General features: G+C 43.5%; 1 protein-coding gene across 11 annotated transcripts in view; it reads right to left on the minus strand.

The window, feature by feature from the left end:
- ICA1 (islet cell autoantigen 1) overlaps window positions 1-24,212 on the minus strand; it is a 163,356-nt gene that overhangs the window by 20,969 nt on the left and 118,175 nt on the right. For 9 of the 11 annotated variants that reach the window (XM_070787533.1, XM_019959750.2, XM_019959747.2 and 6 more), the window contains exons 9-12: window positions 13,694-13,791; window positions 11,128-11,180; window positions 8,333-8,395; window positions 8,190-8,222 (exon numbers count right to left, since the gene is read on the minus strand). In XM_070787533.1, coding sequence (XP_070643634.1) covers window positions 8,190-8,222; window positions 8,333-8,395; window positions 11,128-11,180; window positions 13,694-13,791 — 247 coding nt within the window. The remainder of the gene's footprint in view (window positions 1-8,189; window positions 8,223-8,332; window positions 8,396-11,127; window positions 11,181-13,693; window positions 13,792-24,212) is intronic. The other 2 variants (XM_070787534.1, XM_019959755.2) reach the window with 2 other exon arrangements.

Below are 24,212 nucleotides of genomic sequence, written 5' to 3' on the forward strand. Positions count from 1 at the left end.
TTTACCCACCGCCTCCTGTCAAGTCACTGTTCAAGTTTCTTCTTCCTTCTACAGCCACCCGCGCGACTTTGTTAGCACCCTTTCTGGGTCTATCTGTAATCAAGTTCCTGACCCTGCTCTACACTGAAGTGGCCCTCTTGAAGGTTAGCAGTGAGACCTTCATGGCAGGTTCCAAGCCCCTATTCTGAGGCTGCTTTGGTCTCTTCAGCACTCTGCACTACTGCCCACTCTGGAAATGCTGTCGTCTCCTGGGCTCCCCAGGAAGTGGCTCTCTTGGATGTCCTCCTGTCTTCTTGACTATACTTTCCCTGCCGCCTCGTCCTACTCTGGTTGCCCTTGAGACTTCCTCCTAAGCAATCACCTCTCTCTTCCCTACATTCTCGGCATAGAAGATCTTCTGTGTTCTCCTGGTTCTAGTGTCACCTGGGAACAGTCTCAAGCCCCTGTCTCCAATTCCAAATGCTTTCCTGAAACTCTGATGACAAATTCCAGCCTGGGGGCCCTTAGGGGCTGGCCCATTGCTGAGCCTGGTGGGGCTCCATAAAAGACACTCTCCCTTTGTATGTGTATGTGTGTGTGTGTGCACGCTCAGGCGCTGCAGTCATGTCCGACTCTTTGAGACCCTGTGAACCATAGTCCACCAGGCTCCTCCGTCCATGGGATTCTCCAGGCAAGAATACTGGAGTGGGCTGCCATGCCCTCCTCCAGGGGATCTGCCTGACCCAGGTATCAAACCTGGGTCTCTTGTGTCTCCTGCATCAACAGGCAGGTTCTTTACCACTAGTGCCACCTGGGAAGCCCCTCTGGCTGTATACTTTTGCTTAATTCAGCTGTGAGGTTATCACTCCCTTCCTCAAATAACATCCATGGCCCCCTCTGATTGCTGAGTGAAGTGATGCTCCTTATCGTGGGCTCAGGACCTCTGTAGTCAAGCTCTAAGGTAGCCCTTTCCACAGCTCACCAACATTGCCTTCAGGGAAGTCTGTGGTTCAGCAACACTCTTCTGCCTGCTGTTCTTCACACATACTCCCCCATCTTCCCATCTAAGAACCTGCTGTTTTCCCAGTGAAATGCCCAAAGGGAAGAGTCATACTCTGAAAGGATCTTATAAATCATCTCCTCAAACTCATTTTATAGATGAGGAAAGAGAGACCCAGGCTAGATGACCTCAAGGTCATATAATTTATTAGTTATGGATTATCTGGCTGGGGACCCCTGGCTCACAGGTCAAGATGTTTTCTCAGTGCTGCACATTTCAGAGCCTATTAAGGATCCCATATATAAGCAAATATTTAAATTTTCATAAAGTCTGTAGGGTTTCTAAGGTCATATAGCTCCACTGGCTGCTAGGCAAAATTCTTGGCTGCAGGCATCATGACAGAATGGCCAAGATGACAGACCCTCTCGTCATCTTTGCCTTGCTCTGCCCAAGGCTTCAAAAATCAAACCCTATGTCTCTGCAAAAACATTCCTTAGGAACACTGATTCTGACCCAGTGAGTTTTCAGCAAGTGAAAACTGACATTCAGAGGCAGCGCTAGAGTTCAGACTGTGGGTGACAGAAAACTAAGGTGGGAAAAGGGTGACCGCCCACTCAGGTGACATTTCTGAAATCATACCGAGTTTCATGACCTCAGCAGAAATTAGGAGCACAGAAGATGGAAACATGAGTGCACAGACCCAAAATGAAAGCACAGGAAAGCAAACAGATAAATGTCACGGCAGTTCCCTTCATCTGTGTGTGAAACAGGAAGGCGCTCGGGTTTGCTCCCGGCTCCCCGCTCTCAGCATTATGACTAATTGTAAAGGCCTCACGCTTGAAACACACATGAAAAACCCCAAACACCAACACTATCCTCACATCACCCAGAAGACAGCACGGGACAAAGATGGGTAGGAAACCACCTTAGAAAACTAACAAGAAAAATAGTCTTCATTATAAAAGGCCCTGGGAAGAAACCGTACTTGCTTAGAATTCAAGAATACTTCTAAAACCTCCCTTCTGGTGAAAAAAGACATGGATAATAATAGCTAGCAGATGGAGGAAAATCCACTGCAGCCACTCTCTGGGACACACACCCACAAACACACACACGTCAAACAAAAAATAAAACAAAAAAAATCCCTCCTCCACGAGTGAAAAAAAAAACCCCAACAATGCTAGACCCTGAGTAGACACTCAGAAATACTTTTTCATGATCCCCAAGCCTGGTCCTCCATTGTAAAGTTAGAATTTAACAAGCAAGCAATCTTACTAGAAAACTTGACACCTGGAGCATGGGTAAATCTACACAGAACACTCCAGACTATAAGGTGATCAAGTAAGAACAGTACTCGGTTTTAAAAGTGCACCATTAGCTCATGAAAGGAAGCAACCCAGCAGTTCTCTGTAGGACACTGAGGAAGACAGGGAGAAGGGAAAGTTTATGAGAAAAGACATAGCTGTGAGGAAGCAGTCAGATCCCTAGCCAGCTACACATACATGGGTAAGTATAGGAGGGGCTTCCCAGGAAGCTCAGCTGGTAAACAATTTGCCTGCCAATGCCGGAGACACAAGAGACTCAGGTTTGATTCCTAGGTCAGGAAGATCCCCTGAAGGAGATGGCAACCCACTCTAGTAGTCTTGCTGGAACATCAGAGGAGCCTGGTGGGTGACAGCATAAGGCATCACAAAGAGTCAGACACGACTGGTGCGCACATGCACACGCACACACAGGGGACCCTTCTGAACGACTGAGAAAGACCTGGGGCAGGGACAGAAACATGTGTTACTGATTCAGGCTACAGCTCCTCATCCAGACCTACTGAGTGAGGCTCTCAGTCATTCTGAAGTTTGGCCAGAATTCAGAATCGCAAGTCTGTATGGAAACCGAGGAAGCAGCCGAAGACAAACATTTTAACTGTAATATGAACAATCAAAAAATTCTAAAATTCGTTCAGCCAGTCCCATCTGAGAGAGGGATCTTTTGGATGAAACCAAGTTAGGAGACTTAGGTGAGCTGAGTGGATGGAACTCTCTTCTGCTGTATGCCATCACTTTCTGTTCAGTTATCTGAGAGTTATTTTTCTTGGCCCAACTTTGAGGAACACAAGATTTCTACCTGTTCAGTTCAGTTCAGTCGTTCAGTCATATCCGACTGTTTGTGACTCCATGAATCGCAGCACGCCAGGCCTCCCTGTCCATCACCAACTCCCGGAGTTCACTCAGACTCACATCCATTGAGTCGGTGAGGCCATCCAGCCATCATCTCATCCTCTGTCGTCCCCTTTTCCTTCTGCCCCCAATCCCTCCCAGCATCAAAGTCTTTTCCAATGAGTCAACTCTTCGCATGAGGTGGCCAAAGTACTGGAGTTTCAGCTTCAGCATCATTCCTTCCAAAGAACACCCAGGACTGATCTCCTTCAAAATGGACTGGTTGGATCTCCTTGCAGTCCAAGGGACTCTCAAGAGTCTTCTCCAACACCACAGTTCAAAAGCATCAATTCTTTGATGCTCAGCTTTCTTCACAGTCCAACTCTCACATCCATACATGACTACTGGAAAAATCATAGCCTTGACTAGACAGACCTTTGTTGGCAAAGTAATGTCTCTACTTTTGAATATGCTATCTAGGTTGGTCATAACTTTCCTTCCAAGGAGTAAGCGTCTTTTAATTTCATGGCTGCAATCACCATCTGCAGTGATTTTGGAGCCCAGAAAAATAAAGTTTGACACTGTTTCCACTGTGTCCCCATCTATTTCCCATGAAGTGATGGGACCAGATGGCATGATCTTCGTTTTCTGCATGTTGAGCTTTAAGCCAACTTTTTCACTCTCCTCTTTCACTTTCATCAAGAGGCTTTTGAGTTCCTCTTCACTTTCTGCCATAAGGGTGGTGTCATCTGCATATCTGAGGTTTGATATGTCTCCCAGTAATCTTGATTTCAGCTTGTGCTTCTTCCAGCCCAGCATTTCTCATGATGTACTCTGCATATAAGTTAAATAAGCAGGGTGACAATATACAGCCTTGACGTACTCCTTTTCCTATTTGGAACCAGTCTGTTGTTCCATGTCCAGTTCTAACTGTTGCTTACTGACCTGCATATAGGTTTCTCAAGGGGCAGGTCAGGTGGTCTGGTATTCCCATCTCTTTCATAATTTTCCACAGTTTATTGTGATCCACACAGTCAAAGGCTTTGGCATAGTCAATAAAGCAGAAATAGATGTTTTTCTGGAACCCTCTTGCTTTTTCGGTGATCCAGCGGATGTTGGCAATTTGATCTCTGGTTCCTTTGTCTTTTCTAAAACCAGCTTGAACATCTGGAAGTTCTACCTGTTATAACCTATGAATTGAGGCTAAGGATCATCACCTGTGGTCACAAGGTGATTTCAGAGCCACTTCCAAGTATTTCAAACTGTAACTCAGTTTCTTCTTCACTTGAAACGTTTGTATAAACTGGCCAAATATTGGTTTTCCATTACATTATGTATTTGTTGTTGTTCAGTCATTAACTCGTGTCTGACTCTTTGCAACTCCATTAACTGCAGCACGCCAGGCTTTCTTGTCCTTCACCATCTCCTGGAGTTTGTTCAGACTTATGTCCATTGGGTCAGTGATGCCATCTAACCACCTCATCCTCTGTCGTCCCCTTCTCCTCCTGCCCTCAATCTTTCCCAGCATCAGGGTCTTTTCCAATGAGTCAGCTCTTCGCATCAGGTGGCCAAAGTATTGGAGCTTCAGCCTCAGCATCAATCCTTAGAGTGAATACACAGAGTTGATTTCCTTCAGGATTGACTGGTTGGATCTCCTTGCAGTCCAAGGGACTTTCAAGAGTCTTCTCCAGCACCACAATTTGAAACTATCAATTCTTTGGTGCTCAGCCTTCCTTATGGTCCAACTCTCACATCCATAAATGACCACTGAAAAAACCACAGCTTTGACTAATGGACCTTTGTTGGCAAATTGTTATCTCTGCTTTTTAATATGCTGTCTAGGTTTGTCATAGCTTTTCTTCCAAGGAGCAAGCATCTTCTAATTTCATTATCTATTTAGTAGGAGAAAACACATTTCACTATGACACTGAGTCAGAGTGATTTGCTGGGCCATGGTTCCTGGGGAATTGTGTCCTTGCTGTTGTCAGAAGTGGTCTGCTCTCTGACAACACTGCACCAGGACTGCCTGTTGAACAGAATCACCACTGAGAGTGAACGGGCCCCCATGCAGCAGGGTGCTAGAGCTTACAGCCCCACCACCAGGCCTATAAAGTCGGCCTTCCCTGGATTAAGCTCTTTTTAACTCTTGACTGTTTAATGTCTCACATACTACAACCAGCATTTTAAATTGAGATTTGGTTCTTCTGGCAGTTTTCCAAAGGGCACATATTTGGAAGTCAACTAATTAAGAGCATTCTCTTCTTCCATCACCTCAAGTTCTTTGTACACTGAGGGAATACTTTTATACTTGGGGCTGTGTTAATTTTTAAGCTGATGCTACCTCAGGGGCTGCAGATGCAGAAGAAGCAGATAGAGGGAAAGAATGGCTCATGACTCTAGGAGGGCTTGGTGGGCTGGCAGTGATACAGGGAAAGGAGAAATTATGTCAAACTGCATTTAACCAAGAAAATTTGTAAATACATTTTTCTGCCTGAGAATGAGTACACAGTTTGAGGAAGAGCACGTTCATTTCTTTATCTTCAGAATTAAATTGAGTGCTCAAAAAAAAGCCTATGAGCTGCAATTTGACGAAACAAAGATTATACCTTTAAACCAACGAGGTGTGGAAGTAGTTTTAAATAAGGAGAAAGATAGCAATCTTATTCCAGTGAATCTTGGCCCATGGGATGGAAGAAGCTCATGACTGTATCTTGGAAAGGAGTATTTCTGACTAAATTCTGAGAAGAAATGCATGGCTACTGGGTTAGCCATGTACTGCTATGACCAAGTTAAAAAAAAAAATCAAAATCCAAAAGCAAGAATATTTTTTGGTAAGAAGTGGGGAAACATGAGACTGTGGACTCAAATGTGCTTGTGTTTGTGGAAAGAAACACTGCAGGGATGCAAGACGGGAGGGAGTGTTGGAACAGAGAGGAGGGTGGGTAGCAGTAATGTGGGCGAGAGGTTTGTTTTTTTCCTGTATATGTTTTTATTATCATTTTGTTTTTTGCACTAATGTGAACACACCACCTACTCAAAAATTATGCTTATTAAAATAATGAAATTAAGTAGGAGATAATAAAAACAAAGGACAAGCTATATAAACAAGAGGTTTGGAATAAGAGAAATCATATTCCTATCAAAATAAGTTGAAGCTTATGTATGAATAATTCGTTAACTGTTAAGACTTGCTAAAACTAGGTAGGAGGTACCTATTACTTGTTACATTATTATCTTTATCTCAGTTTGTAAGACTGAACTATTTCCTCCTCCGAAAATTAATTTGTTTGAAAACACCTTTATTTCATCAAAATTCTCTCCTTAAGCCAAGGGAGAAATGATTTTATGAAAACATAGGCCATGTAATGGCAATCTGCATTATTACTTGCTCTTTTACTTTCATAATCTTATGTGATTTCAACATTCACAAATAAGTAGACATTCTGATAAAATACACATGGACCTTCATGAAATATTGCATGGTGGAGTGAAAAATTAATAAGGAAAGCAGGTTTCTGCACTGAAGTTTATATTCCTTAGCCCTGGAAACTCTTTTTCTAAGCCCTGCAAACTTAATGCTAGAGTTTTGTTGCCTTTCCAATTTTGAAAAAAATCTTTAACCAATGACCTCTGTTTCCCAGACTCTCTCCTCTCACACTCTGGGAACTAAATCCAAATCAAGCAAAGACTGGATAGAGAAAGTCGTCAGCCCTAGGTAACTGGGGCCATCAGGATATCTTGGCCCACTTCTGGTCCTGAAAGAAACCTGTCAGTCCAGGGCAGACTGTATGCCAACCCCCTGGGGCAAGAGATACTCTAGAATTTGGATGACAATCTCAGGGATATTTTGGACCCATGGTAAATCAGGAGGAGACTCTTGGTAGGATGAAAAGCAAATGCAAATGAGCAAGCTGAAAACACTCAATTTCTTGGGATCACTTAAAACTAGGCATGTCTCATCCAGACCCACAGTTGTGGAATCTCCTTGAGGGGCGACGCAGTAAATGACTTTTGGGTCTGGGGACTGGGATGTGGGGCCTACCTAGCCAGCAAGCTCTCCCTTTGCATTTAAGTAAGGCTCAGTGAAGATGAGCACTGTGCATCAGCATGGCAATATTTCTTTTTATTTTTTTCATAATTAGATTTTTTTTGAAAATTACATAAACTCATAATTTATAATCTATTTATTTATTTGTTTATTTTTGGCCATGCCATGTGCTGCATGTGGGGTCTTAGTTCCCCAACCAGGAATTGAACCCATGCCCCCCTACAGTGGAAGCTCAGAGTCTTAACCACTGACTGTCAGGGAAGTCCCAGCAGGGCAACATTTCTAATCCCACATCTCAACTGCTTACCAGTTAGAGAGTGTCCCTGTGTCAGAGATATGAAAGACCCTTTGCATACTTGATCTTCGAACCTGAGAGTAACCCAGCAAGACTGTTGCTACTGGTTCCAATTTACAAATGAGAATAACTGAGGCTAAAAGAGTTTAAGGATGAAGCAAGTTACTTAAGGCCATAGAGATTATTTATAAGAGAACCATATTCAAAAGTCAGGTCTGTCTGATTCTGAAAGCCATGTTTTTTCTACTCCCGCACACAATCTCTGACGTAGCACCTTTTAGCTTTACTGGTTTGAACATTATAATGATAACGGATCTGCACATACTCTTTGTGCATGAGGATATTTAAAGCCACTTGGCCTTCCCTTGTGGCTCAGATGGTAAGGAATCTCCCTCCAATGCAGGAGACCTGGGTTTGACCCCTGGGTTGGGAAGATCCCCTGGAGAAGGGAATGGCAACCCACTCCAGTATTCTTGCCTGGAGAATCCCATGGACAGAGGAGCCTGGCAGGCTACTATTCATGGGGTTGCAAAGAGTTAGACACAACTGAGCAACTTTTACTTCACTTCATAAAGACAAATGGCAGTTACCTAAAAACAATTGCTTGGGAATGCAAAGCTATTCAAAAGATAAAAATTGCATTTGCCTCCATGTAACCACAGTATTTAAAATATTTTAAAAAACTGTAACCCCAAAGAAATGCATAAATCTTACCACCTTCCTCGGGTTTCATGTCTAAAAGTTCATCTACAGGTTCATTAGAGGAGAAGAAAGAAAAGAAAATTATGTCAGTTTCATTTTGTAAGGAGTTTGAGTCAAATTACTAAAATTGAGTTGTTTTCCTTAATCTGGATTACCTGAGCATGCATTATGTGTACAGCTTTTGTCTAAGGCAGATAAAACACTTTTTCTATCTTCGGCTGTAAATAGAACACATGCATTTGGTTATCACCACTTCAGAAAGGTGTGGAGTTCATATACTAACGTGGTATAAGGTAAGCACATGCTTCAGGAACAAATGTATCTGAAAACTCCCTCAGGCAGGAGCAGGGGTCCTCAGCTGACATTTTACTCAAGCAACTGGCTCTCAATGAACGCCGAATTAACTGCCCTGAATCCTTGATTTGTTTGGTAGAAAAACTATATGCCACTGATCTAACAATTCTCCTTCCAGGGACACATGTGTGACTTAAGTACCCAACGACAAATTGCTGGGGCTAATGAACCTCAGTCACATGGCCTGGCTAAAATAAAAGGGCAGATTACTGGGTGAAAGAAGCCAACCTGTAAAGGCTACACCGCAGGATTCCAACCATATGACATTCTGGGAAAAGCCAAACAATGGCGACAGTGAGAAGACCAGCGGTTGCTAGAGTTTGGGGGAGGGGAAGACGAATAGGTGAAGTCACAGGGGATTTCTGGGACAGTGAAACCACTCTGCATGATACTGTAATGATGGATATGTGCCATTATACCTTTGTGAACACCTACATACTGTACAACATCTAATGTAAACTATGGAACCTGAGTAATAATGATATGTCAATGCTGGCTCACTGATTATTTACCCTGGTGGGGGATGTTGCTAATGGAGGTGTCTATACATGTGTGGGGGCAAGGAACATGTAGGAACTCTTTTTCCCTTCTGCCCAATAAAGTGTGTGTACACAACAGCACAGCCTTAAAACTTGGTTTGCTCATATGTACATTAGACTTTCTACAAGTCCCAGAATAAAAGGCAGATGGCACTTCTTTATAATGGCTTCCATTCTATGTATCTATGAAACAGAGTGATCGACAGGTACAATCTCAAAATATCATGCAACTCCCACAGGCAAGTGAATATACTGCACAAAGGGAAAACTGCATCCCCTGTGTTGTCACATGTTGTATAAATGCCTTGAATACAAACATACTAAACTGGAGTTTCGTGCTTCCACAAAACTAAAATTTTCCTGTTCAACTAAAGATTCCCACAGGTTTCAGGCTACAGGCCTTGCATGATCCTGAGGTTGGTGGTGTGGATCAATACTGTTCAGAGAACTCTTACATGGCTAGCCTGCCTCTCTGCCTTCTTCTACCACTTCCTCCCTCCTTCCCTCATGCTTTAGGACCTTGTTTCTCGGACCTTCTCCTGGTTCTCCCTGGCTCACAGTCTTCACTCAGGCTGTTTCTTTTGCTTTGACAGGTCTTGCAATAGCCTTGACTGAGATAATTCCCCGATGCCCTCAAACAGGTGAGGGCTCCCAATCACAAATACCTGTAAACAGCCCTTGTAGCTCTCACTCGAGTTGGAGTTACCCAGTAACTTGTGTAATAGTTCGCCCCATGTTGGAAGGATCTACCACTGAACACCCAGAGCCCGCCACAGACAAACGTGTGCTGAACAAATGAACAAAGTCGTGCATAAGGGAAGGCAAACAAGTATGAAAGGATGACAGGAAGTCAAGCTGCAGAGGCAGAACGGTGACAGTTTGTTTTTCCTGTTCAAAGACAGATGAGGAAAAGCAAACGAAGCAGTCAAATGGGAGAAGAAGGAGAATAAAGCAGGCGATGTGGTTGGAAAAGTAGGAAGAAAGATGGAAGGAAGACAAAGCCTGGGGAAAAAGATGGAAGGGAGGGGGGATTCCAGGGTGTACTCTGCCTGTCTGGTCTCCGGGAGATGACGGAGCAGAGCGGAGGCAGATGTGTCCTGGGAGGGCCAGGCTGAACGGGCACTTGAGGTCATTTCAGATCTCTCCCCACTATATAAGACTGGTCCCTTCATCTCCAAGGATTCGAGTCCCAGTGAAAGACTCAGTTTTCCATCCCGTGAGTTCCATCACACTCAACCCGACCCCGTGCTCCTTATGAGAGAACTGCCGATAAAAGAGCAGGCTATAACGGCAGGAGGCAGGGATTGCTGACAAGCCCTGCCCAGCACAGTGTCTGGGTCACAAGCGCTGTGATCCCTCAGGATCAGAGGAGGGTCAGTGTGCCCCAGGCATCTGGGGTCACTCAGCGAGGAGGAGCCTGGCGCGCTACAGTCCAGGGGCTCACAGAGAACTGGACAAGACTGAGAGACTAACACTTTGCTTTTACGCTTCACTAGTACAGAGAAGGCCCAGGAACCACCTGAAGAGCAGAGTCCGAGCCCTCCCATCGGATCACTAGTACAGAGCAGGCCCAGGAACCACCTGAAGAGCAGAGTCCGAACCCTCCCATCGGATTCCCAACAAGGCCCAGCACCCACCCCGTGACACAGCGGAAATCAAACCCCCCCAGTGTCATTATGTGATCTCATCACGACCGTCTCCACAGCCCAAACGTCAGCTACCGCTCGTAATGGTAACGCAGCAACGTTATCACCTGTTGTAAAGCAAACAGCTCTCTGTCCAGTCTCAGTTGTGATGCCCCCTCACAGGCTGCTGCTGAAATGACTAATGATGGCTGTTTTTTCGTTCAAAATACACAGCCTCTCTCCATAATACTATGGGGTCAACAGCACTGATATTTGAACTTTAAACTCTTAAGAAGGAAAGTAAATACATAATTTTTTTCAGTTGGAAATAAAAAGGTCTAGAAGGAGTTTGACAGAAAAGAAAATGAGTCGGCTATTGTGCAGTAGTATTTCAGAAGCAATTCTGAAAAAAAAAAAAAAATCGAAACTTACTCTTAAAACTAGAGGATTCCTTGTGCTGGTTTTCATCCTCTAGTGAAATTAACCTTAAAATTAAAAAACAAAGTTTAGTAATATTGTTCTGAAAATGTCATACTTATGACAGAGTCAGATTTTATGTACAATATCTATTATTGTACTTACACACACATAAAATAGGAACATATAGCCATTTACATGCTATACATGTTTGGAAGAAGAAATAAATTTGCTGACTTTCTCCTGTCCCTGTACTAAAGATAGTTAGTAGTATCTTAACATCTGGATTTAGTTTCATGCTAAGGCACATATTCCATAAACATCCAAGTGTGTACTTAGGTATAACAAAGATAGGTAATTACTATCATTTTTAAAAACACAGTTAAAAAACTGATGGACAAGTGAGTGTTTATTCTGATTCTGTAGTTACAGAAGAAGACACCTCAGGAGTTTAGCTAAATTACTGTACATAAGGCTAACAGCAGGATCACTCTCAAATTAACAAGACTGTTGCCTACTGAACTCTGACTACTCATGGGTAGGATCACGGCAGAGACACTTCACGGTCCTGAGGTCCAGCCGGTGTCTCTGAACCTCCTTCCTAGCACAGTGGTTCACTTTACCTACTATTTCTGAACAAAATTCTTATGAAATTTTCAATGTCATTAAAATGGTTACTGGGTTATACTTCTTGAGCTTTAAAGAGGAAGTACTAAAATAATGAATAAATATGAAATTAATTAAAACCAATCAACACCATCTTGGGTGGTTCTTCCTCTCTGAGTAAAAGTTAATGCTTTATTTTAATTGCAGTAACACCAAGTGAAAAGAAGGCACCAGGACTCACTCCAGGCCCCGCCCCTTACTATCCAGGGGCTGTGGGCAGACCTTTAACCTCTCTGAGCCTCGCTTCCATCATTAACACAACAGGGAAAAGCCTACCTTGATCACACGGAGGGGCATCATGAGAATGAGCTGAGACGACATGAAGAGAACACCTGACATTGTGTTTAGTACACGGTAGGTGTTCACTCCAGTACTCTTGCCTGGAAAATCCCATGGACGGAAGGGTCTGGTGGGCTGCAGTCCATGGGGTCGCTAGGAGTCAGACACGACTGAGCGACTTCACTTTATTTTTTCACTTCCATGCATTGGAGAAGGAAATGGCACCCCACTCCAGTGTTCTTGCCTGGAGAATCCCAGGGACGGAGGAGCCTGGTGGTCTGCTGTCTTTGGGGTCACACAAAGTCGAACACGACTGAAGCGACTTAGCAGCAGCAGCAGCAGCAGCAGGTGTTCACTAAATGGCAGTTAGATTACCATTGTGTGTTAGTTGCTCAGTCCTGTCAGATTCTGTGTCACCCATAGCCTGTCAAGCTCCTCTGTTCGTAGAATTTTCCAGGTAAGAATACTGGAGTGGACTGCTATTCCTTTCTCCAGGGAATCTTCCCGACCCAGGAATCAAACCCAGGTCTCCTGCATGGCAGGCAGAGTCTTTACCATCTGAGCCACCCGGGAAGCCCAGATTACCATTACTACTAGTAATAGGTTAAACTGCTTCCACCTCAAAGAGTCAACTGTACTAGATTCAGACCACATTCTATAGTTGTTCCTACAATAAAAAATTGCCTTTGTTTTGCAAAAAACACATTTTCTCGTATTCGCTTTAAAATTACAGAGGGCCACTACAGGCAGCAAATATTTCTGCTGGACAAAAAAGATCTATCTGAACTGATTTTGAAACCCAGTAGAAATGTAAGCCTGTGTTACCACAAGATTGTCATCTAAACTTTTTTGTGTGGACAAGGAAGAGTGAATGGAGGTCAGGCGAACTCCTTTGCCTTCCCAGGTCAGCCGGTTCTCACGGGCTGTGACATCTCATCAGAAAAAGCATAGGTTCACACTGAAACCTCCTCCTTGCTGTATGAGGTTAGGAATTATGCACCATGTATGTGGAAAAGTTCATCTTTCAAAGTATTTAAAATGACTGGAGGTGCCTTCTCTACAAAGAGGCAAGAAATCAAGATGGAGAGTCACTTCCTACCCTCAAAGCTGCCCTCTGCTTCACAGAAGAGAAAACGGAAGGTCTGTATGTAGAAAACAAAACGTCAAAACCCGACACTTGTGTAGGAGAACCCCAGAGGGCTATACTTGTTGTGAAGCAAGTTCATGGGTTATTTCCTTCTGTGAGTGAGAAGCCGGGGATTTCCCATTTGGGACAGGCCCTCAAAACTGATGGTGACAAGAGGAACAGACAGGGTCCAGGCACCCCAGAGAGTGCGAGCCTGGGGCTCAGGCCAGGAGCCCCGGGCACTCCTGCCTCTTTGGCCCCAGTCAACTCCTCTCAAGCCGCCCTTCCTAAAGACCCCGGGTATGGGTCTCTTATCGGGACAGGTGGGTCCCTGCCTAGAGGAATATGTGTGGGGAGGAGTCTGGCCTCTGTTTTAGTACATCTACCCTGAGAACTGAGGAAAGAAAGCCATCACCCTGTGCCAGAGACCCCAGCAGACTCGGCCAGGGAGGGAGGCGAGCCCTTAGCTGTGGGAAGGAAGGTTTGCCAAGTTAAGGAGCGGTTACTTACTGACTTGGCTCCTCCGCCACGGCCTCTGCACTTTCCTGCTGGGCGATCCTCTTCTTTTCTTCTTTCTCCACCAGTTTCCTCATAGGGTCTTGTAAGCTCTTGATTGTGATAATGGGAAAGAAAACAAAAGCAAAAGAAACATCAGTTAAACACTCAACTGCCACTGGACCCAGTCATCAAACCTTGAATGAGACGTTTAGGGAGGTTAACCTTGAACCAACGAAGTCAACAGGAATGAAATTTTATGTTCTCGGACCCATCCAAGAAATATGAGCTTGTAAAGGAGAGTTGTTTTGTCACTAGATTTATGTTTTCCCTTTGTGATAAGTTATTCAGAAGAAGGCCTGTTGGCAATTGCTAACTTTATTTTCCATCTTTAACATGCAGCTAAGATAAACACTCTGTTCTGTCTGCAGCCCACACACTGACAGAACAGAAGTCTGCTCTCCCTCAAAGATGAGGCAATTTTATTTTTAATTTTGTTTGCTATTTTGCAATCTAAAACAGCTTATTAAAAAAAAAAGAGCAAACAAACTCCCCTTCCCCTCCCCGCCCCACCCTTTTTTTTTTTTAAACTCAAAATAGTGGCTTAACATATTCTGATAAGTTAACTCCCACGAGTGGACAGAGAAGATACATCTAAATCTTCATAGATTAAGAACGGGTGAGAATCTTGTTTTGGCAAATAATTTCTTTGAGTGACTGTTCTTAAAATTTATTAAATATTTAAGGAAAATTTTTGTTTTTGTTTTTGTTTTTAAAAAAGCAAGTGCCTAGGAACTGTACACCAATGACAAAGCCTGAAAAAGCAAAACATTCCTGTTAGCAACCGAATGCTGAGTTACACAAAAGATCTCTATTTCTGGCCCTAATTATAATTCAAACACCAAGGAAGTATCTCAAGACACTTATCCTGCTTGTATTCTTATAACTATCAAAATCCAAGTCCTTATCCTTTGGGTCTTCACCTCTCTGTTCCCGTCTCCCTCGTTCTCATCCTTCACTTTTCTAGCGTGACACACACACAGAGGAGGCAATTACTTCTCATTCACCAATGGATGACCAGAGGGCTGGGTGAAGATGGTTTGAAGGCTGAGTCTCGGCAGAGCAGAGCTGGGATTGATTTTGGAGTCTGCTATGGCTTCCCTGGTGGCTCAGATGGTAAAGAATCTGCCTGCAATGCAGGAGACCCAGGTTTGATCCCTGGGCCAGGAAGATCCCCTGGAGAGGAAGTGGTAACCCGTTCCAGTATTCTTGCCTGGAGAATCCCATGGGAAAGAAATCTGGTGGGCTACCATCCATGGGGTTGCAAAGAGTCAGACACGACTGAGCGACTAACACTTTCACTTTTCATGGGCATCAGATGGATGCTGGTGTCACCCCTCCTGCCAGAATAATTTTCCTATAATGCCCAGGTCATCATGTTACTCTTTTTCTCACAAACCCAGTACTTTCTTCTTTCTTTCCATTTCTAAACTTCCGTGAGCAAGTTTTAAGATCTTCTAAAATGTGTTCCTATCCTACTTTTCCAGATGCCTTCCCACCAACCACAAGAGACTTTCCATTCAATTAGGCTTCTCCCCTCCTGGTCTCCTGTGTGCAAGTTGCTCTCTTCCAATCTTTGCTCATTCTGCTGCTTTAACCTAAAAAGCTCTTTATTTTTGTTGTTGTTGTTTAGTCGCTAACAACAAAGAGTTGTGTACTACTCTTTGTGACCCCATGGACTGGAGCTGGCCAAGCTCCCCTGTCCATGGGATTCTCCAGGCAAGAATACTGGAGCGGGTTGCCACTCCCTTCACCAGGGGATCTTCCAGACCCAGGGATTGAACTGCATTAGCAGTGGATTCTTTACGCTGAGCCACCAGGGAAGTCTAAAAAACTCTCTTTACCTACCTGTTTATACTCAAAGTCCTATCAGCTTTTGCAAAGCCCAGACCAGTTATTACCATTTTCCATTAAGCCTCATTCACTGAGCACGCCAAATTCAAGAAAGTCAGCCCATCTCCAAACTGTAGATACATACAGTCTTATTAATATTTCATTATACACATTTTATATTAGGTTTTGTTTCTTAAAAATATTTTTTAAATTAGAAAAATGACAAAACCACATGTAGAATGTTTGGAAAGTGAAAAAAGGAAAAATTATTCATAATTCCATTTCCCTAAAACTGTGTTACTATTTTAATATATTTCCTTTCTGATTATTTTCATACTCATCTACTTACATAATTGGAATCCTTGTTTGTATAGTAGATATTTTTATTTTGTATAGTAGATATTTCGTAGAGCAGAGATGTCCTCTTGACCAATTTATGTAGACATTTCATGTTCAAAGCAATTACAGTGCAGAATGTAAGAAAGATTTTATATCTTAAACACTAATATTGAATTAAAAATATAAATGTGTGTTCATTTGTCAATTTCTAGATTCTCTTTCAATCTATGTCCCCTGATTAGGGTTCTGAAGCATTTTCTTGCATAAACTACAACCAAAAAGCGCTGCCATCATTTTTAACGATTCCTTATTCCTGGACATTTAGAGTAGTACACTCAGTTAGCAGTGTTTGAGCACATACCAAGGACCAGGTACTGTTTTGGGTGCTGGGGATCCATGGCACACAAGACAGACAAAATTATCAGCAAGTGGTGGGTCCAGGCAGAGAACTGAAATAGTGGGCTAGAAATTGACTGATCATAGTCTGCAGGAATGTCCTCTTTTAGAAGTGATATTTCAACTAAGAGCTAAATGGCGCAAAGGAGCCAGCTACAGGCAGCTCGGGAGACCACGGGGCCCCTGTGCAGAGGCCAAGAGGTAGAAACAGCTTGGCTTGTTTGGGCTGTAGTGTAGGGGGCAACAGGAAGAGTCTCGCGAGACCTGGATAAAGAGGTCAACAGGGGTCACACAGGGAGACTGTTCCTTTACTCACATTCCTCACTACTTAACATTTCCCCCCCATTAGTTTCCTCATGCTTGTTTGCTTTTTCCATCTCTCCACTACACAACAACTAAATGGAATCCACGATCCTGGCCTGGAGGGGGAAATGCTGTGAAGGGTAGCATTGGGACAAATGAGGCAACTGGAATATGGGCTGCACTCTGGGTGTTCTCTCTTTCTGTCTCTCTCTCTAAATACGCACACACACACGCCCCCAGAAACGTCTGCTAAAAGCTGGGCACACATGTGTAAGTGTATCTTGGAAATGTGCAACCACAAGGAGGAGTTCAACAGATGTCAAGGACTTACTCTTTTCAACTGAGCTGCCAATCACGGCATTGTATTCATACACACCACACACACACACACACCCCGCTTCCAGCAGTTTTGTTCTCCAAAGAGTGGTTCAACCCTGGTCAAAGTGAAGCCAGGAGAATTTCCAGCCAGTGCTCCGATGGCTACACGTCTCGCTTTTAGATGCTGGGACGCTGGCTCAGGCCTGCCGGTTGGCTCCGGTTATCTCCTCACTGCGTTTCCTTTGTATCCAGCAGCACTGGCGGGGCCAGGGCGGCCCTCTCAGCCGTGTCTAGCTGCCACAGCGCTTGCCTAAGCCCCTGAGATGCCCTTGACAGCTCCACGGTTATCATCCTTTCTGTCTCCAGCCTGACCTCCCCTCAGGACCACACTCCAGCAGCTCTCAGACAATCCCTTTGTAATGTAAACCACTTATTCCTTCTTTTCAACCCCCGCCCCTGCTGGGCCATTAGCAGGGACTCAACTGTTGGCTCCCTGTCACCACAATCACAGTTAAGTCACTATTGTTCTTCACCCACAGAAAGGCCGGTTCCAATTGCTGCTTTAATTTATTATTAATAATTCCTGTGACAATCACTCCTTTCTTTCTACTATTACCATTGTCCTTAAAACAATTTGGTTGTTGTCACTCAAGAGAGGTACTGTGATGCACTTGTTGGTTGATAAATTAATGTACATAAGGTTAAACTGCAAAAATTAGAGCTCTTTAGTTAGGACATTCTAAGGCTCAGGGGAATAATATGAAAAGGTTTGTAAAATCATAAGCAAAATGAATACTGAGCACATGGGCTTGTTTGTTCAATATCAGAATTTTGAACTAAGGGGACTCATGCGTGTGTATTATCTCTATATAATTCACGCACAACAATTCACTCATTTAAAGTGTACAGCTCAACGGTTTTCAGTGTAGTCCCAGTTGTGCGATTATTACCACCATCAATTTTAGAACATTTTCAGAAGGCATCTCTTGTATTAAGAAAGAGACTTAGACCAAACTAAGCTATAGGTTCCTCTACAGAGCAATGGAAAAAACCACACACTACCACATATGGGACTTGTTTCTTACAAAAGATGGCACACATTGAAGACATAAAGAGGCTGAGAGGAACTCTGAAACATGTGGAGGACAAATCATGCCTGCCCTCCTCTCTCAAAATCAGTTCCTGGGTATGACTGTTCGATTCAGGATACGCTACATACACGGTGAATCACGACTCTTTCCCAGGTTTGATGACAAAGGCCCAACTAGGGGCAGGGGGTTGGAGGTGAATTCTTCAGATTCTTTTCAAGTCCACAACTCAGCTGAAAACACTTAACCCTGCAGCATCCTTAAAAGTCAGAGGTGACAGCATCTTCTGTGTGACACGAACATCTGCTCAGGCAAAAGGAATCTCAGAGGCCTGGCTGACTATACTGACCAGGCAGACATCAGATGGAAGTAGTCTGAATCACTGATGGATGCCACCTTCCCATCCATATCCAGAAATAACATGTCAAAGCATTCTGTTTCTAAACCCCAAACCCTCTAGGTCCTCCATTAAAATTGCTTGTGAAAATCACTGTCCATTAGAAGTGATACAGCCTCATGTAAGACAGACAGGTTCTCTGTGAAGGAGGGAATGTCCTAGACCAAATAATCTTTCTCTCTTAGGGTTACACTGACATGCTAATAGTTTCCATCAATGCCTAAATGGTTTCAGGAAGCGCACACACAACATGTAAGATCAGCATGACAGAGGAAACGCACAGATCGAGCTTGCAAAAGTGTCTTAGAGAGGAAACAGCTTAATACAATAATGGGAGTTACTACTTCCTGTATTAGAAAAATAAAAGCAAGAGCAACATTCATCTGAATGGAAGAAAAACTACTCAGCAAAACAAATTTCACAGGCAAACACCAGCAGCCAGCCCTCATCTAACAACCTACATGTAATGTTTGACAGGAGGGTGACATTTTCTCTAATCTTTAATTATGACTTTTAATTTTCTTAGGCTACTTCTCATTAATTACATGATATGAATATAAAGGTGCCAAACAATTGTTTATAAAAGGAAATAAAAGTGCTCAAAATAGCAAGGTATGGTGAAAAGATGCTGAACTCAGTTGGGCGTGTGTGCATTTGTGTTTGTATAATTAGTAGCACATGAGGAATAAAAAGCAGAGGCCATGATGATGTGTACAAGGCACATAATTTATGGATATTTAGCACATATGTCCTCCCCACCCATGCAGCTATAAATTTATAAAGGCACTATACAAGAGACACAATTAATCTAGCCTGAGAAGGTACTCTGGAATCCTACTGTAGAGCAAAGGAGTTAGACAGTGAAATTAGAGAAAAATAAGCACAATCTATTCTCTAAAATAAGATGGAAAACTGGTATTAAGAAGGCATCATACTGCAGTGGAAAGAGATGGACTTTGGAAAAAGCTTCACGCTACACAATGAAAAAGGGTCTTTACGTCTTGGGAGTCTCTGTTTACCCATCAGAACAAAGGAGGTAAATTATCCATTCTTGTGACATGTGTGGGTGTGGATGTGTGCTAAGTCCTGTCTGACTCTTTGTAACCCCATGGACTATAGCCCACCAGGCTCTTCTGTCCACGCGATTTCTCAGGCAAGAATACTAGAGTGGGTTTCCATTTCCTACTCCAGGGGATCTTCCTGACACAGAAACGGAACCCGAATCTCCTGCCTTGGCAGGTGGAATCTTTACCACTAGTGCTGATTAACTGAGATAACACTATTGCAGAGTACCAAACTCAAAGTAAGTACTCAAAAGGTGTTTTATCAATGACTTTAAAGATCTAAAAGGGATGCCACGTCTTAAAGGCTCATTTTGTGTTCAGTTCAGTCACTCAGTCATGTCCGACTCTTTGCGAACCCATGGATGGCAGCATGCCAGGCTTCCCTGCTGCTGCTAAGTCACTTCAGTCGTGTCCGACTCTGTGCGACCCCAGAGATGGCAGCCCACCAGGCTCCCCCATCCCTGGGATTCTCCAGGCTTCCCTATCCATCACCAACTCCCAGAGCTTGCTCAAACTCCTGTCTATCAAGTCGGTGATACCATCCAATCATCTCATCCTTTGTCATCCCTTTCTCCTCCTGCCTTCAATCCTTCCCAGCACTAGGGTCTTTTCCAATGAGTCAGTTCTTCGAATCAGGTGGCCAAAGTATTGGAGCTTCAGCTTTAGTATCAGTCCTTTCAATGAATATTCAGGATTGATTTCCTTTAGGATTGACTGGTTTGATCTCCTTGCCATCCAAGGGACACTCAAGAGTCTTCTCTAACACCACAGTTCAAAAGCATCAATTCTTTGGCGCTCAGCCTTCTTTATGGCCCTACTCTCATATCCATACATGACTACTAGATGAACCTTTGTTGGCAAAGTAATGTTTCTGCTTTTTATTATGCTATCTAGGTTGGTCATAGCTTTTCTTCCAAGCAGCAGGTGTCTTTTAATTTCATGGCTGCAGTCACCATCTGCAGTGATTTTGGAGCCCCAAAAATGAACTCTGTCACTGTTTCCATTAGTTCCCCATCTATTTGCCATGAAGTGATGGGACCAGATGCCATGATTTTCGTGTTCTGAATGTTGGTTTTTAAGCCACCTTTTTCACTCTCCTCTTTCACTTTCATCAAGCGGCTCTTTGTTTTTCTTCACTTTCAAGGTGGTATCATCTGAGTATCTGAAGTTATTGATATTTCTCCTGGCACTCTTGATTCCAGTTTGTGCTTCATCCAGCCCAGCATTTCGCATGATGTACTCTGCATATATGTTAAATAAACAGGGTGACAATAAACAGCCCTGACATACTCCTTTCCCAATTTGGAACTAGTTAGTTGTTCCATGTCTGGTTCTAACTGTCACTTCTTGACCTGGGTCAAGCAAAGAAAAACAGATTTCTCAGGAGGCAGATAAGGTGGTCTGGTATTTCTAACTCTTGAAGAATTTTCCAGTTTGTTGTGATCAACACAGTCAAAGGCTTTGGCATAGTCAGTAAAGCAGATGTTTTCTGGAACTCTCTTGCTTTTGTGATGATCCAACGGATGTTGGCAATTTGATCTCTGGTTCCTCTGCCTTTTCTAAATCCACCTTGAACATCTGGAAGTTCTCAGTTCATGTACTGTTGAAGCCTGGCTTGGAAATTTTTGATCATTACTTTGCTAGTGTGTGAGATGAGTGCAATTGTGCAGTAGTTTGAACATTCTTTGGCATTGCCTTTCTTTGGGATTGCAATGAAAACTGATCTATTCCAGTCCTGTGGCCACTGCTGAGTTTTCCAAATTTGTCGACATACTGAGTGCAGCATTTTCACAGCATCATCTTAGGATCTGAAATAGCTCAGCTGGAATTCCATCACCTCCACTAGCTTTGTTCATAGTGATGCTTCCTAAAGCCCACTTGACTTCTCATTCCAGGATGTCTGACTCTAGGTGAGTGATCACACCATCGTGGTAATCTGGGTCATTAAGATCTTTTTTGTATAATTCTTGCCAGCTTTTCTTAATATCTTCTGCTTCTGTTAGGTCCATACTGCTTCTGCCCTTGATTGTGCCCATCTTTGCATGAAATGTTCCCTTGGTATCTCTAGTTTTCTTGATGAGACCTCTAGCCTTTCTCATTCTACTGTTTTCCTCTATTTCTTTGCATTGATCACTGAGGAAGGCTTTCTTATCTCTCCTTGCTATTCTTTGGAACTCTGCATTCAGATGGGTATAACTTTCTTTTCTCCTTTGTCTTTCACTTCTCTTCTTTTCTCAGCTATTTGTAAGGCCTCCTCAGACAACCATTTTGCCTTTTTGCATTTCTTTTTCTTGGGGATGGTCTCAATCCCTGCATCCTGTACAATGTCACGAACCTCTGTCCATAGTTCTTCAGGCACTCTATCGGATCTAATCCCTTCAATCTGTGACTTCCACTGTATAATTGTAAGGGATTTGATTTAGGTCATACCTGAATGGTCTAGTGGTTTTCCCTACTTTCTTCAATTTAAGTCTGAATTTGGCAATAAGGAGTTCATGATATGAGCCACAGTCAGCTCCCAGTCTTGTTTTTGCTGACTATATAGAGCTTCTCCATCTTCGGCTGCAAAGAATATACTCGATCTGATTTCGGTGTTGACCATCTGGTGATGTCCATGTGTAGTCTTCTCTTGTGTGGTTGGAAGAGGGTTTTTACCAGTGCGTTCTCTTGGCAAAACTCCTTTAGCCTTTGCCCTGCTTCATTCTGTACTCCACGTGTTAAGTGAATTCTATGTCTCACACATCTCCCAAAATGCAGATAAACACTGTCATTCTGATTTCCTGAAATGGACACAGAGACCCAGGGAAAGTGAAATAACTTGCTTAAGGCCAGTCAACCATTCGCAAGTAGAGACAATATTTGAATCTAGGTCTTTACAATTCTACAACTAGTTAAGAAATTATATAGGATGGCCAAGCCAAGAATATTTACTGAACTCCCTTTTCATCTAAATGGCCCATGAGATGGAGAGGACTTCATTCCAAATTGTAAAGGAAGGGCCATGGGTTCCAGGCACCCGAAGACTGACATATAAAAGATGCTTTTCATTTTCAAAAGAATACTTCAAAGTGCTATTTTTAATTGAAGGTTTAGAACTGTACTTTTAAGATGTTGTACTGTACTTTTAAAGCTTTAAAATGTCTCTGTGTGTATGTATTTGTCTGTGCTGGGTCTTCACTGCTGCCCGGGCTTTTCTCTAGTTGTGGGCAATGGGGGCTGCTCGCCAGTTGTGGTGTGCGGGCTTCTCACTGCAGTGGCTTCTCCTGTTGCAGAGCAGGGGCTCGAGGGCACACGGGCTTCAGTAGCTGTGGCGAACGGGCTCAGCTGCCCTGCAGCATATGGGATCATCCCGGTTCAGGGATCGAACTTGTGTCCCCAGCACTGGAAGGCGGACTCTTTTACCACTACACCAACAGGGAAGCCCCACAGAGGTAATTTTTATAAGTGGCAATTCTGCTTTCTCTGCCCTCCTGCCTCGTGGCCAGAAGGCCAACTGGAAGAAGTACCATGTGACAGAGTACAAGAAACATAAGCATCTCTGTTCCCAGGATCTACCATGTACTGACCATGTGGCCTTGGGCACATTACTAGACCTTTCTGAGCTTCGGTTTCCTCATTTGAAACATGGGAACAAGAACAAGTATGCCCACTTCCCCAAGGCTATTTTGAGGATTAACTAAAATATACGCACTTTCTATATGTCAATGCTGAACCTAACAGTATTATTCATTATGAGATCCAACCTTGGTACATTAGAGTCACACGTACCATGACAAATTCCCCTAGACACTACTGCCCTTCACCCTTAGTAGAGTGCCTGGCATAAAGTAACTATGCACACAATGACGATATTCTTTCCTTTTCCCTCAAGGAAAAGCTGGAAAATGAGAAGAGATGGGGGCTGGAGAAACATCCTGCTGTTGTGAACAGGGCCTGGGCTACCAGCTGCCTGGAAGAACCAATGTCAGTCACAGGATGGGAAGGATGAATGGATGAGCAGCCACGCCTGGGCTTGTCCAGCTCCGATTTCAGTGGTAGCCGTGGTCAGTCTCTCTGCCGCTCCTCTCCAGGTGACCCAGCTGCATCCCAATTTGCTGTTTGCAATGATCTGGTCTGGAGCAGCTTGGGGGAAAACATTATTCTGCTAAATGCTGTGTAAAATAATGACACTGAGAGAATACTTGAAAGTCTAAAAGGATATTCTGGATGTTTGCCACGAGTAATTGCCATGTTGAGGCTGGCAACTAAAATTGCATCGCAAAGATATTTACCCAATTTTCATAAAAACTATTATGGCTTTATTTTCAAAGCAAGTAACTACAGAGCCATGTGGCTTGTCAGTAAATGCTCAAGTGATTAACTGAGAAATGTGGAGGTGGGTGGAAGAAGGCTGTTAGGCATACAGATTGGAGAAAAACAAAATTTAGAAAAAGATGTTTTTTGAATTGTGAGAGCTGAAAGCATTTCATGCTCCAGAATGATGATCCATATAATCACGCTAAGTCCTTGACCCCAGGAGAGAAAGGAGGGAACACTGGCACATCTGTTTCAATGGTTATTTTTGAACATGCACAGTTAGGTTTTCAAATTCAGGTTTCCTTAAACTCTTGGCACAGAACAAGGCCGGCTGCAAAGGTAAAGTGCATTTTTTAGTATTAGCCCTGTTTCGGGGGTGGGAAGTCCTCCTACCTTTCCAGGGTGCGGGCTGGCCTGCCCTCTCCTGGTGGGGATGACCT

The sequence above is a fragment of the Bos indicus genome, chromosome 4, assembly GCF_029378745.1.
Source record: "Bos indicus isolate NIAB-ARS_2022 breed Sahiwal x Tharparkar chromosome 4, NIAB-ARS_B.indTharparkar_mat_pri_1.0, whole genome shotgun sequence".
Lineage (NCBI taxonomy): Eukaryota > Metazoa > Chordata > Mammalia > Artiodactyla > Bovidae > Bos > Bos indicus.